This window comes from Struthio camelus, chromosome 5, assembly GCF_040807025.1.
Source record: "Struthio camelus isolate bStrCam1 chromosome 5, bStrCam1.hap1, whole genome shotgun sequence".
NCBI classification, from domain to species: Eukaryota; Metazoa; Chordata; class Aves; order Struthioniformes; family Struthionidae; genus Struthio; species Struthio camelus.
The window spans coordinates 46,797,340-46,816,279 of record NC_090946.1 but is presented as its reverse complement, the minus strand read 5'-3'; the positions used below and the strand labels follow the sequence as shown (position 1 = coordinate 46,816,279).

General features: G+C 39.0%; 1 protein-coding gene across 28 annotated transcripts in view; it reads left to right on the top strand.

Annotated features, from left to right (window-relative positions):
• GPHN (gephyrin) overlaps positions 1–16,285 on the top strand; it is a 325,345-nt gene extending 309,060 nt beyond the window's left edge. For all 28 annotated transcript variants that reach the window (XM_068946267.1, XM_068946262.1, XM_068946258.1 and 25 more), the window contains 6 exons: positions 3,869–3,956; positions 6,026–6,099; positions 9,390–9,454; positions 10,730–10,833; positions 12,098–12,194; positions 15,267–16,285. In XM_068946267.1, the coding sequence (XP_068802368.1) occupies positions 3,869–3,956; positions 6,026–6,099; positions 9,390–9,454; positions 10,730–10,833; positions 12,098–12,194; positions 15,267–15,400 (562 nt within the window). In that variant the 3' untranslated portion in view covers positions 15,401–16,285. The remainder of the gene's footprint in view (positions 1–3,868; positions 3,957–6,025; positions 6,100–9,389; positions 9,455–10,729; positions 10,834–12,097; positions 12,195–15,266) is intronic.
• The last annotated feature ends 2,655 nt before the right edge of the window (positions 16,286–18,940 follow it).

The window sequence follows — 18,940 nt, the reverse complement described above, 5'->3', positions numbered from 1 at the left end:
TCGGCAATAATTTCAAGCATGTTAGAAAAGCACGCTCTCTTCTCTTGCACAGTGTCACTCTGACCTTGAAAATCACCAAATGAAACAGAATAATTTTGCCATCTGGAAATGAGACTTCCCGTCAAAATCTCCTTTAGCTTGTGTAAAGTATTCACCATTATATTTCATCACTTCTTAGAGTTCTGTCAGTGAAGAAAAAAATCCAGAGAGACCATTATCACAAGACATTTGTAAGGACTTGGCATGGTATATCAAGACATTAGGTCTAGTAAATCCAGTATCCTGCCCCTAGCCCCAGCAGCCAGGATTTCAGAATAAAGCCTCTGATTTGTACCTGCCCAGTCAGTAAGTCTTATTTCTCAGCTTCATGGTGATTTGTTATAGGCCTTTTGTCCTGTTATGCTCAGTTGCCAATGTTATTTTATCTGTTTTTTCAGAATATTAATAGCCTTCAAATATTCATTCCCTTTCCCTGCCATCCCAAGGGAGAAGCTGCTCGTTGTCATACAACAAATGGAACAAGAAGTAATATCTGTTATCTGATTATAACAAATACGTGTTTATATGCAATTTGAATGTTAACTCTCCACCTAAAATCTACTAAAGGGAAGGAAAATGTTCGCTACTGTGTTGATTGAAGGTGGGAAAGTGTTTTGTGTTAATTGCAGAGTCAGTGAAAATACCAGCCTCAAGTAGGTAGTGTAGTGTAAAGTATATAAGATATAGTATAAAGAAATAGCTAGATAGACTTGAGTGACAAAAAGAGGTATGCCAAATATGGCAAAAGAGAGAAGTCTTTGGAAAGACAAGGGATGTTATTCTGTAAAAAGCCTCTTTTCTTCAGAATAGAGACCAAACTAGCATAATCATTCAGTTTATTATAGTAAATGTTTCTATCACAGTTTTCATTCTGTAGCATTTCAATGCATTTTGCAACTATCTAAAGCAGATATGCAGTGCTATAGATTGGATATAGTTGCAGTGGTATGATTTTTAAATGTCGTATATTATACGTGTGGTGAAGAAAGAGATACATTATACAGGTCATTCTACTGAAAATGTTAACTAATCACACCAAGTCCAGTAATCTTCAGCTTTTAACGTGGCTTGTAACAAAGAAATTGTCTGTATTAGTTAAATGGGGAACTATTCCAGTGGTATGCTAATATGAATCAATTAAAAATCAGTGACTTACTACCCTCAGAAACAAATTTGTGAATTCAGCCCTCACCTAGTTTGAGTTTTGTTTTCTTTTTTGTTCTTTTGTTCTTTTCTCTTTGGTAAGTAATTTTATATATATATAAAAATAGGAGCACTTACATTCCTCTGGGTAACTTTAACAACAGTTAAATACAGACTCATATGCTTTTTACTGTTCTTTCCATCATTCTCAAAGCACAACCAAAGACAAATAAACTTTGTAATCCAGAATTAGGATGTACTCAAGCAGGTGGTCTTGCTACCTATGAATAACCTTTACATATTTAAGCAAGATAAAATGAAACAGCCTGGAAGCAAGCTCCAAATAAGGATCCTCAGCTGCATCACCACCCAATTAGAAAAATATACTGGTAGTAGTCTTAGTCTAATAGTATCGGCATGAACATCTGACTGGCATCAAGCCTCGGGAAGACCTACATCCACCTATCTAGTGAATACATGCTCCTTGCTGCATTCCAGTCTGCACCCTTATTGGCAAAGATTTAGGAATACTTTAGATGTTGGGAGTGTTTTCCTATCACAATCTTTATAATAAGTAATATCTTATTAGATACAGGCTACTACTTAGACCAGCAATATCAAGCAACATTTCTTAAGAAAATGCTGACAGCATCCAACAACACACTTGCTTTTTCCCTCTTGCCTTCAACAACTAGTAAAAGCTTCTGTTGGTTTTTGGATAAAATGATCTTGAGACTTCAGAAGGGGCACCTGAGAAAACGTGTCTGTTCCCCAAAGAACAAAGAAAGAGACTGTTTTGCCCAAATTATAAATTTTCCTACAAAGAAAAGTAAGTTCAGTCATTCAGTATAGGCCACTGAGAGTATCCAAGATACCCATTACCCTGAAATAACTTGCCAGTTAAGACTTTACAGAAATCATGCAGACACATGCCACAATCCATACAGCACTGCTTCCTTAGAAGAAAAAATGACAATATTTAATTATAACTGTCTTACTACAGCCTACATAGTGGCTCTAGCAATCTGCTCTTCCGTCTGCTTCAATTTGTTGCCTACTTCTTATATGACCTAAAGAGTGGATGTAACCCCAACCTAAATAGAGAAGTGATGCAGGATAACCACACTATGTGATGCCAAAGAACATGCTGCATCAGCCACTGGCACCAGTGGAGAAAGAGGATACAGTCTTTGTGTCTGTAAGGGCAAAACAAGGGCAAAGGGTGCTTAAGGGCTGTCTGGTGGATAGCTGAGGAGTGCACAGGGCTGCATGCAGCTGAGATGTCTACTCAGTGAGGCAGTGCAGCCCTTCTCATGTCACATAACATGTAGTGCCCACTACACAACGTAGTGCTAACAGCTGCTTAAATCATATTTCACTAAACCATTGGCAAAGACAGGACCTCAGAGGAAAAGTTTTTTATTTCTGAGACCTTTCAAAACACCCAGATTCTGGTAGTCTCTGCAAGGTCAACTAGGACTTGCACAGTTGGTTTTAATTTCCCTGTTTCTAGGTCCAACCCCCAAATAACTGCAGTGGTTGTATCTTTTAGTAGCATATACCAGAAGTTCCCAAAATATAGCCCATATTTGCCATATACACCATTTGCAGCCTGCAAAGCCTTGATAACCCATAAAGGCATTTTGCAATTGTAGTGTGGCATTTAACCGAGGTGCTGCATGCCAGGTGAACTCCCTTATACAGTCACAAACATGATGTCCAGTTCTTTAAATAGCTTTCCAAGAAGGAATACGCTCCCACAAAAAACCCTTTGAAGATCCTTAGAGTAAAAAGATACTGTTGAAGGAACATGACATATAGTCATAGAAATCGGTCAGCTTCTGGTCAGTTCACAAATGTTAAAAGCAAAGTATGCATTTAGTATCTTGGAAGTTCTTTTGGATTCCTTTCACCTTGTGTGGCTTGTTTTATCAGCTTTCTCTACTGCATGCTTTTAAGTTAGTGCTACTGTTAGATAGATGACGACTACTTCAAAATTACAATTCTAGTTTAGGTTAAAAAATAAAAAAGAGTAAAGTCACTAAAAGTGAAATTACTCAGTTTCTATCCTTCATCTCACAGAGCTATACTCTTTGTATGGGGGAACTGGATGGATTGTGTTTTTTCAAGATGAAGTGGATGTACAGCTGGCTTTGCTGCAGAGCCCTCTAATGGAAGAGATGAACAAAGGGCTTACTCTCACTTTTTACTGATAGAAGTTTTAAGTGGAGCCTTATCCCCATTTTTGCACACATCAGATAAGTAAGACAGATAGTACTGCAACCTGCTTGGTAGCAAATAACTTTCTTGGGCCAGGTCCCCTCATGTAGCACTGTCAGTTCATCACACTCATGATTTATATTGCTACCTGTTGTGCAAGTTAGTTACATACTTTCATACACTTATATTGCTGTTCTTCAGTTCCGGCGTAAAACATCCCACTCTCCCTGTCATGAAGCTCTTAGACAGAAGGATGTCAAACGGTGTGGTATTCTCTTAATGAGATTGCAGTTCTTGAGTTTAATAGAGCAGTGTGAAGGAAAAGATCTTGTATTTTAGAGTTGTATCTACTTACTGTGTATGTGTATATATATCTCTGTGTACAAACACACACACACACACACACACAGTAATTCCTAATAGTTCCACACCAGTAATCTGCTTGCCTGTTTTTTTTTTCCTGTAGCCCAGATGATTTACTGAATGCACTGAATGAGGGTATCAGCCGTGCTGATGTGATCATTACATCAGGAGGTGTATCAATGGGAGAAAAGGTATGCTAAATTTGAGTATGACTTGCTAGAATATGTAAGAATTTCAAGCTGGAGTCCATCATCTAACTTTGTATTAATGCTTAATGTTTATTTAAGAGAGATCTTACTTTTTTAGAACAAGTAACTGAGTTAATTAGAAAAGTCTTCAATGCTGTCCTCATTTTCATTGTTTTAATTACTGTACTATAGTAGAAAAACAGTACAGCAGGGAAGATTCCAATTCTTTATGTGAATGCTTTGCAAATCTGTTTTTTGTTTAAGGATCGATTTATGTAGTTATGGTGACAAAGGTGGTTGGTTAATAGCACATGAAGACAACAGACTTCTTTGTATTCTTAGAGTAGGTAAAATGAAGATAAAAATAAAGCTACTTTGAGCAACAGAGTGTATAAATGGTTCTTTCTTACTCAGCAGATCTGTTTCCTGAATGTGCCAGGGCTATATCTGTTACAGAAATAGTTTTATCACATTTTACTCCTGATAGTCCTACAGAGGCAATACCTACAAGACACAGTGAGCTGATATATTTGCCTTTTGAATCATTAACAGAATTGTTGATTGAGTTCCCGTTGGTAATCCCTGTGCCAAAACCATCAAAGAAAATAGGGATACACAGATGCTGGTGGGGCGTAAATGAACCTGCAGGACATTTATTAATCATGACTTATGCGAAGGAAAACTCAGATTACTTTTTGATCCCAGGCTGAATCTGTGAGTTTGGCAGGTAAAAGAAACATCTCTCCTTTTATAACTAACAGATACTAAAGACAGTCACTAGGAGATGACAAACATGAGTGCTGTTTTTTTCACATTTCTGAGTAGAAATGGTATTGTTGGATATATCATGAAAATGGATAACTAGTTAAACCAGTGCCAGTCACTTCCAACACCCTTATTGTCCTCAGTTCCTAGAAAAATAATCAAGGATAAGTGCTGGTCCTTAAATTGGGAAGGTGGTGATGTAGTACAGACACAGGATCACTAGGAAGTTACTAGACTGCTGAATGGTCATACAGGCTTTTATGCATTTCGGCTAAATCCTCTTTAGCCTAAATTTAAGACAACCTTTAGGCTAAATTTAAGACAACAGCATAAAGTCAGTAGGCTCTGCATTCCACTGACAGCTCTCCTTCTGATGCTGAATTTTCTTTAGTGAAATAACTATGAATGTGCAAAAAATTAAATACCAAGTAAAAAAGATGTTACTGCAATCAATAGGTAAGAATTTAAATTTATGCTGGTCCAAAAAATGTTGCTACTTTCAAAGTATTTGAACAAAAAAATGAGAACGGATGGGAAAACTGCAGGGGAGGTTCAGATACAGTGCTTTGCAAGTCTCTCTTCAGAGATGATTATTATGCTCTGTCTTAAGTCTCACTAAACACAACAGACAGGATTCTACATCTTAGAGCACAGCCATTTTCAGTAAGGACTAAAAAGTAATTCTTTTTTTTTTTAAACAGTTGGATCAACTATGTTCATGCAGAATCATTTAACTTGAACTAATGTACAAGCCACCCATAGTTTTTCCTTTCAAAAAACTTTGGACAGCTAAACCCAACCACTATGATTTAGACCATGTCCCCAAGAAATTACAATAATTACAGTATCCTAGAAAACTATGATTTTTACAGTAAGAGCCTTTTTACAGTAAGAGCACTAGGAGATCTCTAACTCCACATAGATAGCTTGTTTGGCAAAAGAGAAGTAACTTGATGATTTTACATCTTAACTTTGATTCATAAAGGGTTTTTTTCCCCTCTTTGGCATACCCAATGTTTTAGTAATAGGTATTTGTGGGGACCTTTAAGATTCTGATGCTGCAGCTGACTTTATGTAAATATATTACTATGTCCTCATGGAGTCAGGTTTGGCACCTAAAATGAGTCTGCTCTTCACCTCTTCTTTTTGAAAATATTTTTTTCAAATACGGGATATTTCCCGCTGGACTATAGCACTTTCAGGATTTGACAAGTCTTTCATCTCTAACTTGGTATTAATTAATTGCTTTGAATACTTAATGACACTTTAATGTTACTTAATCAGTTTTCTCTTTCTAATTTAAACAGGACTATCTTAAACAGGTGCTGGACATCGATCTTCACGCACAGATTCACTTTGGCAGAGTTTTTATGAAACCAGGGTAAGAAATCTTTTTAATTAGGTAGTATCAATGGAGTCTATCTTTTTGGCCAAATATGCTATGTAAGTGTTTCAGTAGATAGTAGCTTTTAAAATACACTGTAAATCACATGAGAGATATAGCTAGCTAGCTAGCTATCCAGCCCTATTCAGTTTAGTCATCATCTTTGTAGGTGAAATTAATTGGAAAAGAGAGATTACTTTTTATCAGTAACAGATATCGTTCTGATAACTGTTGCAAATCAGAGGGGAGGAAAATCAGCATCGTGCAGACATGTCTGCAATCCTGGCTATGATCACTGAGCTCAGACACTGACAAATAACTTGAGAAATATAAGGACATTTAACTGCTGATTTGCCTAACAAGCATCTTGTTTCACTTAAAAATTTACATAACTCATATTGAAGCAAACAAGCAAATTCTTGAGAAAGGTGGAATAACAACTAATTTGTAAGGTGTTTTTGTTTAAATTGACATATTGAACATTGGGGTTTTAAAGGAAACGCAATGCTTAATGTTTGGTTTACCTCAGAAAACACTGCTTCAGTATTGCTTTGCTCTAGCACTGCTAATTAATCTGTCAAGAAATGTACTTTGTGGAGACAGTAAAAATTATGTCTGTTGAGAACAGGGAGTTCTTTTTCACAAATACCAGAGGGAAGAGATTTCTACAGCTCTGTCTCACTAACCGTGGAGTGCAGTTTGTTTGCAAACTAGGTCGGCATGGTCCGATAACTGAAGCCCAAATGCAGCTTGAGGAATGATTCCCTCTATCCTCTAATTGTTTCCATGGAGGAGAACAGAAAGTGGGTGTTTGCTGTGAAAGCTGACAAATGCTCTAAGTATCTCTGCACACAACCCAGTAAAGGACTGCTTGGGGGTTGATGCTTGTGCTGCTGCCGCCGCCATCACCTCCTTTCCATAAAAGGAACACGTCAGCTGAAGGCGTGTTTCTTCCAGTGCCCTTTGCAGCCCAGCGCGCGGGAAGTTGTTCTGCTGCTTCTGTCATACTGCTACAACCAGTGTAGGGAAGCCCCAAAACTGCTGTCAAAAATTAATAACCTGATTTAGAAAATTCAGAATATTACATTTTGATTCTGGCTTCTCCGAAAGCTAAGAGAATGCCTTCTTCTGGTGATCCTTCTGTAGATTTGGCACAATCAACTGTTATCAATTATCCATAAAAGCTTTAAGAAATCTTGTTTCTCCCAAACACCTTATTTTCATTTTATGCCATAGGAAAGGTTTCTCACTGTTACCAGAACATTTGGTCCTTTAAGCCCACTGAGAACTTAAGCGCTCTCATTTTCCTTGGCTGTAGTACAAGAGCACATACTCTGCCTCATATATTATTTTATTAAAATTATTATTATATTGCTCTATTTTATTATATATTATTTTAATTGAGGACTTAAAAGAACTTAGATATGAGGTGTGATTGCTATACTAAGAAAAATCACCATGAATAAATTGCAGTAGCCAAGCCAGACTGGAATTTGGTTTATATGCCTCTACTTTGATGTGCTACATTACTGCAGTGATTCCTGGGATTTACCATTCCTCCACTTGGTCTGAAAGTTGCTGAACTAATGCAGGGTGATAGCCTATCAAGGAACAATGTCAGAATAAAATATCAGAAGACTTTACCAATGATGCTGTTGAAAGCTCATATGAGAATTCAGAGTTTCCAGTAAATATGAATTAGCACTTACATTTGTCATGTCTCAGTTTGTGCACTGGATAGAAGACACTGTAGTTTGGAAGTCTGGCTCACATTTCCCATCATGTTAGAGACATTTTAACACAGAAACTTCAAACATCAGCTGCCCTGGTAAAATATGATATTGATTAGTCCTAGCAGATAGAAAATTAATAGTACAGATTAAAAGTGTGATATTATCTGCTAAGTATTCCTGACCAGGGGATAGTCATTTGCTCAAGGTGAAGCTGAGGAACTCAGCCTAATCATTGCTTCTATAAAGTATCCTTTCTAATGTTTAAAACAGTGAAAATAAACAAAGCAGTATAGAAAACATTTTTTAAATGGATGAGTCCCTTTTCTTAGCCAGCCACATTTTTGAGTCGTCACAGCACTAACTGTAATAGCTGTGATAACAAGGCGCTGAAGACCGCTCAGGAGAGGCTCTGAAAGAGGGGAGCTCTTTATTAATACACCTAAGTCTTCCCTGACTGCAGCTCTGCCTGTCTATCTGAATTTGTGCATCTGTAGAAGATCTAGCATGAACTACTAGCTGTTCTGAAATACAGCTCGTCACTACTGCTGTAGACACTGGAGTAAGGGAGGCTAAGGTTGCTAATATGTTACAAAAAGCTTGAGAGAGCCTTATATAAAAAAAAAATACAGTTCCATAACTGTATAATTTCAATACTACCTCTTTGTTATTTTGGCTTCTAGCATGAAGACAGGATTTGTATTTTTGATTACTAGTTCATCTGCTCTTACTGATGTTTCCTCACCAGAAGCAAAATCCTCTACTTGTGACTTCACAGTTGAATACCAAGAAAAACTAATTGTTCTGTCATCACAAGCAGAGGACTATGGCTCCAGTACGGAATAAGCAGCAGGTGCTTATGAACTGCTAAGAGAGATCCTGTTTTGTGTTATTTTCCAAATGTTTTAAATAAAAAAGAACATAAACACAAGCAGAAAATAACTGAGCTAGCAGCAGAGCAGTTTATAAATAGAATGATAGTGCTGGATAGGTCATTGCTTCTTCAAGTACTAAGCAGATCCCAAAAGCTGACATATGGAAATTGGTATTTTTAAGGGTTGGTAGACTGTTATTCTTGGGGCTAGGTCACTCTGAGTTTCAGAGAATACAGCCAATCATTTAGCAGAGAAAAGGAGCAGAAAAAGGAAGAAGTCAATTCATGATTATCACCTCTAAGCTCTACGACAAGAAAAATATTATAATAAGAATAAAAGTAACTGAGAGTTAAGGGGTTATGTGTCAAGCAGCTGGAAGAAGAGTTGCGCTGAGAAAAAGAAAGGTGAGAATTTGAAGGGAGAGATGAAATGGCTGATGCTGGAGATAAGGGAAGATTATCTGGATATGACTGTCAACTTCCTAAATTCCTCAACACAGCTTAGGATAATTGTGACCCTGCAATCCATGAGTAAAGAAGTCAATGAGGATAAAAGGCCTACAATAAACTTCACATTATGAAATGAGAGGAAAAAAACTATGAGTTTAGCTGTGCATTAGAATATCACATGTAGGTTCAGGCAAAGTCCCATGGAGATATTAAATAACTTTCCTTTTCCATAGCCTGCCAACAACCTTTGCAACTCTGGATATTGATGGCGTAAGAAAAATAATCTTTGCACTCCCAGGTAAGATATTTTGTGATGATTTTTGTTGCTGTGCACAGTTGACAACAAACATGAAAAAAATGTGGTGTTTCACAATAGCCATGCCTGGTATTGGCATCCAAGTACCTGTAAGGTTTTCCCAGAAATTTCCAGAAGAAAGAGAGAGGTACTAAAGAGTTCTTACCCCATCCTGAGAATTTGCTGTGGTAAAGGTCTTACAGTTTTTTCCGTCCAACAATTTCCTTGTTTTTTGCAAGCGATACCATACAGCGGGGTTTTCCTACAGTTCCTTCCATCTTCTAAATAGATATTCTGTGCAGGTGGGTCAGTACATCCCTTCTGAAGTATTGAAAATTGAGAAAAAAATGGAGAGTCCAAGAATATGTAACAGAATTAAGGGATTTTTTAATCATGCTTACACTGTGGAACCAAAAGAGGGCAGTATTGCTTCACCTCCTGAGTGCTGGGGCACCTTGAAAAATCACTGAATTCAGAATGAGGATTTCGTTGGGAATCTGGCTAGAAACCTCTGTCCTCTTCAGTTAGGAGGAATTTTTTCTATTCTTACTGCCCTGGATTTGCATGGTTTTCTAACTACACAAGGGCTCCTGTTCTTGATAATCTGATGTTTTTCAGGTATCTCTCTAGTGCTTTTTTCTCTCCTGTTTTGGTTGCTGCAGTACCTTTTTCCAGGAGAGTGATGAACGGAGCATCTATCTAATCGTATCATTTATTTTTGAGCTGGCATCTAGGGAAATCCAGATGCTAAGATGAATGTTGTTTGATAGAAGTTGGTCATACACCTCTCGTGTGTGTCAGGAGAAAACCTATAAGTCAGTAGAATTCTCCTTAGAATTTGTACTAAAACATTTTGATGGTCTGTCAGGGAACACAAAGTTATTTAATGTTACCTGTTCTTGCATAGCTCTTGGAAACCTTAATCATGGATCAAGAGCCCTGTCAGCTAGGACCTACACCTGTGCACAGTAAGCCCTGTTCCTGCCCCACACAAATCTACAGGAGTGTGTAAGACAAGACAACAGAGGAATGGGCAGAGGGGCCTAAGGACCACGGGACAGTTCTGGCTAGAGCAGGATTGCAGCACATCATCAGCCAGATAATATAGCTTTGAACAGTTACACAGTGGCACGTTCCACTGCAGACTTAGGTGAAACGTTTCCTGTACCTAGCACGAAAAGCTTTTTAGACTCCTTTGGAGGGTAACTGTTATAAAAATACAAGTTTGCTTTCAGCATATACAGAGTGAGTCACCTCTGACTGTTCTTTGCTCTTCAGGCAACCCTGTGTCAGCTGTTGTTACCTGCAATCTCTTTGTTGTTCCTGCACTGAGGAAAATGCAGGGTATCCTGGATCCTCGGCCCACCATTATCAAAGCCAGGGTAAGAAACATGTCCCATATTTAAAAATTTTTGTCATAATGTTGAAACACTTCTGTGTGAGCTCTGAAAAACTGTCTCATTTGGGGAATCTCAACCTTAGACTAATTTTGATAAGTTGAAAGAAATTCTCAGTAAAGAAAGGTACATTCTGGACCTCTGTTAATGTTAATGTTCAGTCCTATAATTTCTCAGAGTTAGATGGCCATCTAATGGATCAAGATGTACATATACACAGGCAGCCATTTCCTGATCAGGCAGGAAGGACACTTTGCTAGATAACGGTCCTTTGGCAAAAAACATAGGATGTCTAAATATCTGGGAAATACCTAGAGTTAGGTAGTTCTGTATCACCAGCTAGGAAATATAAACTTCAAAGCCTGTCCTTTCTGTTCTTGAGTTGATTGCTTGTATGAGTAACCCGCATGACCCCCACTCTAACCCATGTAAGTCCCTTAAACTATTCATTCCACTTGGATAAGAAATCCTGGATATACTAAAATTATTTTATGTAGATTCAAGGTATATTGTTATAATGTTACTTTCCTAGTTTTGCTTCAAGAAAAGTACCAAAGAACGGATTACCTTTTATAATTTTCCCAACATTCTTGGCTATGCACAGACTTTTCTCTTACTACTCATCCCCTGCGTCTCTCTTTTACACTTCTTCAGCAGTCCAAATTCTTCTTTATTTCAGGACTAAAATATTCTAAAACAGACAGTGATTTACAGTGTTTCAGTTTGGGGGCTTCTCAACATGATCCTCACTATTGCATGAATTTTCAGATATGCTTCCAAAAAATTCCGTTGTAAGCCATCCCAAGTATTTCTTTCCATGTCAAAGGTTGACCATTTCCCTTCTGTTAGGCCTAACAGGATTTTGAATGTGAATAAAAGTTTTATCTTTATGCAGTGTAATCCAGAGACCAGAAAGGATAAAGCTTTTTCAGGGAGATACTATGTTTAAACTCTCAGTAAAGAAACAACTTTGGAATATTCAGCTTACTACTTGCATTCTCCAACAAACTCTTTGATATTATAATATCATAATTATAATTCCCTTAAATACTACAGTCTCTTGCTCCTACCCCTTTTGATCTTGTCTTCAACACTCTCTGACCTCAAAATGCAAATTTAAAAAAAACCCTGTTATTACGAAAAAACAATTGAACTTATAATGAACAGATAATTGAACAATAATTCCATTATCTTAGCTAGTGAAATCTGAATGCATGACATTTTCATCCTTTCTTTGTTTCTTCTACAGTTATCATGTGATGTAAAATTGGACCCCCGCCCAGAATACCATCGGTGCATACTGACCTGGCATCACCAAGAACCACTACCTTGGGCACAGAGTACAGGTTAGTGCCCAGTCCCACAGAATGACGGACTCATTCGCAGATCCTTACCTTCCTACACAAAGGCTTTAAAGTAGCCCAGCACAGGCACATGTTTTTTCATATCAGCTTCCTTAGGCAGACTGATGTGCTGACGAATTATTGCACATGCATACATGTACATTAGTATATCACATGATCACAGAATGGTTGAGGTTGGAATGGACCTCCGGAGATCATCTAGTCCAACCTCCCTGCTCAAGCGGGGTCCTCTAGAGCACGTTGCACAGGATTGTCTCCAGACAGCTTTTGAATATCTCCAGCGAAGGAGACTCCACTACCTCTCTGGGCAACCTCTTCCAGTGGTTCTTCCTCTGTCACCTTCACAGTAAAGAAGTTTTTCCTCAGGTTCAGATGGAACTGCCTGTGTTTCAGTTTGTGCCTGTTGCCTCTCGTCCTATCGCTGGGCACCACGGAGAAGAGTCTGACCTCATCTTCTTGACACCCTCCCTTCAGATACTTATACACATGGATCAGATCCCCCCTCAGTCTTCTCTTCTCCAGGCTGCACAGTCCCAAATCTCTCAGCCTTTCTTCATAGGAGAGATGCTCCAGTCCCTTAATCATCTTAGTAGCCCTTCACTGCACTCGCTCCAGGAGCTCCATGTCTCTCTTGTACTGGGGAGCCCTGAACTGGACACACAACTCCAGATGTGGCCTCACCAGGGCTGAGTAGAGGAGGAAGATTACCTCCCTTGACCTGCTGGCAACAGTCTTCCTAATGCACCCCAGCATACCACTGGCCTTCTTGGCCACAGGGGCACATTGCTGGCTCATGCTCAACTTGTTGTCCACCAGCACTCCCAGGTCCTTCTCGGCAGAGCTGCTTTCCAGCCTGTCCTGGGGCAGGGGGTTCTTCCTCCCTAGGTGCAGGACCCTGCACTTGCCTTTGCTGAACTTCAGGAGGTTCCTCTCTGCCCAACTCTCCAGCCTGTCCAGGTCCCTCTGAATGGCAGCACAGTCTTCTGGTGTATCAGGCACTCCCCAGTTTAGTATCATCAGCAAACTTGCTGAGGGTGCGCTCTGTCCCTTCATCCAGGTCACTGATGAATAAGTTAAACAATATTGGACCCAGTATTGACCCCTGGGGGACACCGCTAGCTACAGGCCTCCAACTAGACTCTGTGCCATTGATCACAACCCTCTGAGCTCTGCCATCCAGCCAGTTCTCAATCCACCTCACCGTCCACTCATCCAGCCCGCGCTTCCTGAGCTTGCCTATGAGGATGTGATGGGAGACAGTGTCAAAAGCCTTGCTGAAGTCAAGGTGGACAACACCGACTGCTCTGCCCTCATCTATCCAGCCAGTTGTCCCACTGTAGAAGGCTATCAGGTTGGTTAAGCATGATTTCCTTTTAGTGAATCTGTGCTGACTACTCCTGATCACCTTCTTGTCCTCCACATGCTTAGAGATGGCCTCCAGGGTGAGCTGTTCCATCACATTTCCAGGTGAAGCTGACAGGCCTGTAGTTCCTTGGGTCTTCGTTCTTGCCCTTTTTGAAGAGTGGAGTGATAGTTGCTTTCTTCCAGTCCTCAGGCGCCTCTCCTGATTGGCATGACCTTTCAAAGATGATCAGGATTGGCCTAGCAATGATGTCTGCCAGCTCCCTCAGCACTTGTAGGTGCATCCCATCAGGGCCCTTGGACTTGTGGGTGTCAAGTTTGCCTAAATGATCTCTAACCTGATCCACCTCAACCAAGGGAAAGTCTTTCTTTCTCTAGACTTTCTCCCTGGTCTCCAGGGTCAGGGATTCCTGAGTATAAAATTCACTCATGATGAGACTCACCAACTTAATCATTAAAGTTTTAGCTGAATAACCTGCCTTTATATTCACCTACACAAAAATGCATCTACATGCCTGCATAGGTACACACGTTCCTTTTTACACACATTCATCCAAACTTACTTGCACTCAGTTATGCACAGGTGCATTTGCTTACTTTTACTCTTGCACAGGCACTAAGCAAACACAAGTTAGGACCTAAGTAGGAGCAACTCACATAAATGCAATTCTAGCTGAATTGGAAAACTAGGAAAAAAAAAGCAAAGGCAATATATGTTCTATTGAAGTACACTAAGTACTTTAGTATTTGTTTGCCATCTAGGGATACTTTTGGATACTCAGCTGCAGTTGAGGTAAATACTATATTTGAATACTTTTTCCATCTGCATGCTGCTAGAAGACTGACTCTGACAGTTGTTTAAGAGATTCAGGTCCTTAAACAACTAATTGACAGGCATTATACACAAGCGTCCTTAGGAGACGCATTGGCACAGAATGCATCTTACCATTTACTTAGAGAAAATTCTTACCATTGACTCCCAAGATCACTCAGTCTCTGATACATCTGCAGATGTGATTCAGGGTGTTACCTTTACCTATAAAACTGTATTTGGTTTAACTCTTTTTTTGTGTTGTGCACCACTTTTTTCTTCATGCAAGCAAGATTGTCTGGAATGATTTCCTTGTCAATATGAAAGTTTGAAAACCAAGAAACTAAAGGGCAATACTTTCTGTTGCATTTTCATTTTTTGTCAGTACTACCAAGATGATACTGTTTATCTTCAGGACATGTTGTAAAGTGCAATGTCCCAAAGAAACCCATTCTTTTGAATTGATACATTAAAAAAGATTCTGCATTGTGCTGGGTTTTGTTTTTGCATAATCTGAATTAAATGTACAAATTGAAAATTAAACTATTTTTGATAGGATTAGAAATTCCAATGGAAAAGCAATTTATTATGAAAAGATGTAGAAGCATGGATAAAAGCCTGAGGGGGAAAATGTGAAAGGTTGGCTAGGAAAGTAATCAGCAGAGGGAATAAGACTTTTGAGAGCGTGAACAATGAGAGGCTGACTCTACATAGTTCTGTGTTTCCATCTAGTAACCTTTGAACAGCTAGATCCTAGTGCTATGAATAAGTTAGCAACATGAATATCTTCCTAAGAACAGCTCTTGTTTCTCTCGTGTTCTGTTGCAGCCTTTGGAACAAATTGAAATATTAACTGGAATTTTTCTTTCACTCTCCTGTAGGGAATCAGATGAGTAGTCGTCTGATGAGTATGCGCAGTGCCAATGGACTGTTGATGCTACCTCCAAAGACAGAGCAGTATGTGGAGCTTCACAAGGGGGAGGTGGTGGATGTCATGGTCATTGGGAGGCTATGATGTCACCAGCAAGAGCGAAGCTTTGATGCATGTCCACATATCATTGACTGTATCCTGTAATATGCAATGGCACAGCTAGTTTTTCTGATTTGGATAAAAGTTGATCAGTATAGTCAACATCTTGAACTATATTTCAAATGGAATTTAAATAAATACCTTTTAAAAAAAAACTTTAAAAGCAAATCTTAACAAAGAAATTTATTCTGATTATATCAAAGCAACTTTTTCCTTTCCTTGCAATTGCTTTGTGTGTTCAATGCTAGTTCTAATAGCGGTAGCTTTTAGTAGACAGCAGTAGGTGCCTGCAGAACTTGTGTTTTTTCTCATCTTTAAGATACAACTACTTATGCTCTTAAAACAAGGCTGTCTGCTTATTTATACTAGCGTAGACAACACTTGGATTTCCCTTATTAGTATGCTTCATAACCGCTTCACTGAGCGCTTCTGCTTGTTCTTTATCTTGTATCTCGTGTTGATGTGCACAGTGCCAAAAGCAGAGTGGCTGCACTGGGAACCCGATGAAGCCCCGAGGTTTTCCCACCTCGCTGTGCGTTCAGGGATCTCTCTTGTCCCAGCAGCCACCCAGCTCAGTACTCTTGGGCAGTAACTGGATACCTTTTCTTTCAACAAACAAAAAAAATTGCTTCCTCAAGTGCTGACAGCCTTTTTAACCAATACATTTAAAAATGTACAGAACTAAAAACTAAAAAAAAAATCAAAGACTGATCTTGTACAGATATTAGTGTTACCAGCATTCGTGTGGAAATTAAATGAACAAAGAAATAAAACTAATGTTAAACAACTCTGTACCATAACATTTTCTGTAATGATATTGAAACTTAAATGAATAAAAAAAATCCTCAATCATTATTTAAAATTTCACCAGTTTAGCCTTGTTGTTTGAACCAAAAAATATATTGTTTTAAGAGGGTATTTAGGGTGGGGGAAGAGGACAGGAAGGAAGCAAAACAGTATTTGTAATCTAGAGTATTTCCTAATATGCAGTAGAATGACTGAACTGAAAATATAAAATGAGCTCTCTCACATTCATCTCACAAGAGATGCAGCATTTGGGGTGGGGGGAGGGGGTTAATTGGCCTAGGCAAAGCTGGAGAATACCTTTTTCCCATTTAAATTGCACGGCGATTGCAAACAGCCCTTGTGCTGCACTGTGTTGCCTAAGATTCTCTTTTCGATACTGTGACTATTCAGCCCTTGCCAGATTATGTACTTTGGTAATTCCGTGTTTCGTCTGGGATTCACACCATATCAGCATCCTCCAGCACCTCAGTTCTTGGAGTTCATGGGTTAAATGCTATCCTGTCAACTGCATTCATGAAGTCAGAACATGTGTCTATAGCATTTTTGGAAGACTTAGTCAGGGACAAGGACACAAATCTGGATTCAAGTCCTGAATGCCACAGTGGAGCAGATTTGTAGTTCCCTGAAAACTGCAGACAGCAGCACCCCTGGAGCTGGTTTTAAGACCAAATTCTTTGCCTGGCAACAGCCTCAATACAACCTACAGAGGCCATTACAAGGGTAGAAGGCAGGTGAGCATACAGCAAGTTCAAAGGCACTCCAGTGACTGCTCTTTCAGAAAAATGTTAACACAACTTGTTGATCGTATTTCTTTGTTCTGGACTACAAGTCAGTTCTTGTAAAATGAATCTAATCTCTCTATGAAGTAGCGGGATGGTATCAAATTAAATTCATGAATGCCTGTATTTACTGTACAAGTATTACATAGCTAGTAGTTACTACGGGCAAATACCAGGCAGCATATGCAAAAAAAATTGGAAACTCATAAAGGACACTGGTAACCACAATCAGAGGAAAGATTGTGCATGCAATCAGAGATATTAGACGAAGATAAAAGAGAGATGCAAGGAAACCTAAGCATCAATATCTTGAGTCTGTTTTACATTAAAATATTACCCAGTATTAATGTGGCTGAGAAGTATTAGTATATGCTTACACATACATATATGCTGTATACTATGTATGGATCCATTTAAACCATATCTCAGCATCATGCTGCTTAACCATCATCGTAATGAATAAAGCATTTGGAGGTTAAAACAATCAAGATAAACATTTTCCAGATAAAAACCCTATCACAGATAATATTAATTGCTTTAGCCACCGTACTGTGTTTAGTAATGCCCTGTGTCCAGTGTTGGAAGTTTTATGCAACAAAATAAGCTTTGCAGTTTCTGAGAGAGATACACACAGTCAAGCCAAGTGTTAACACTGGAACCAATAGCAATATGTTGGAGCTGTAACTGTGGGAGCAGTTTAAATTTAAATCATAATTACAACTAGGTCTTGATTATCAAACATAAAATTTACTGTCTGAAGAATTGGCTTTGGTTATTATAAAATAAAACGGATGATTTCAAATCATTTTTTATTGAACATTCCCAAATTACTATTTAAGAGAAGGCTGGAAGCTTCAGAAAATAAATCAAGGACAGATGGATCAGACTCCTCTTCAGGCATTTGATTGCTTTGGTTCAAGGACTGAAACTTGTGAATGGAAATATTTTAAGGAATATTTTCACTATTTTTATTTGTCTAGCTAAGGCTTATCAAAATAGTAACTTACTTAACAACCAGAAGCAATGCCAGCAATGACTGAAGAGTAAGGCTGGTTCTCCAGCATCTGTAGTTTTCTCCTTTTTACATAATTTTCTTCAGTACCTATACATAGTGATGATCATGGGTAGAAGCATAGGCAGTGGTCCTTCTAAGTCCCATTCGTCTAGCTGGGATAATACTACAATGATCTGCTAATCCTACAATGACCTGTGTGACCTGGCTAGCTCGTACCAGAACCTTGACTGTAGCCCTGGATGTGAAACCTTATACAACTGCATTCAACCAGCCAGCTAGAAGAATAGACCGGCCCTTACCAAGTAGTAATTTCAAAACTTTAATTACAGAAATCATAACCTTACATCACGTAAGAAAGATGAACTGTCTTTGATCTCCTTAGTAGTTATTAGAGAACTGTATGACTCAGAAATTGCTAATTAGCATGGAATCTTTAGCTTTTTTGATTCTTGGGCTGAAGGGTTGCACTTAAAACATATTACAAAATGGATTCTGCTTTGAGGCGATATGCAACTGGAATTATTCTGTAGGCTCTCTCTTTGCCCTCCTCATCTTGCCACTCCTGCAGTATGTGCTAAAGGTTGTCTTTTTTGACTTAGACGTCTAAGTCCTAAAGAAGTGCCACTTGCCTCACGACCAATAAAGATGGTCTTCGGGCCACGGGGAGTCTGAACATACCCTGCACTGATGACAGAAGTTGCCACTATAGTGACCGTATTTATCATTTCTTTCCATTTACCTTGGTTCCAAGTCTGCCAACGTCACAACGGCAGGTGCCAGCCTCGTATCCTTTGTACGACAGCAATGTGAAGAGCCTGCCCTGAGTCACGCTCAGGAAAGCTCTCCAGCCTGATGAGACCTGTGTCAGCGCTTGCAGGGCAGGAACTACATCTGGAGGTTGAGACTTTATGATGAGACATCTTA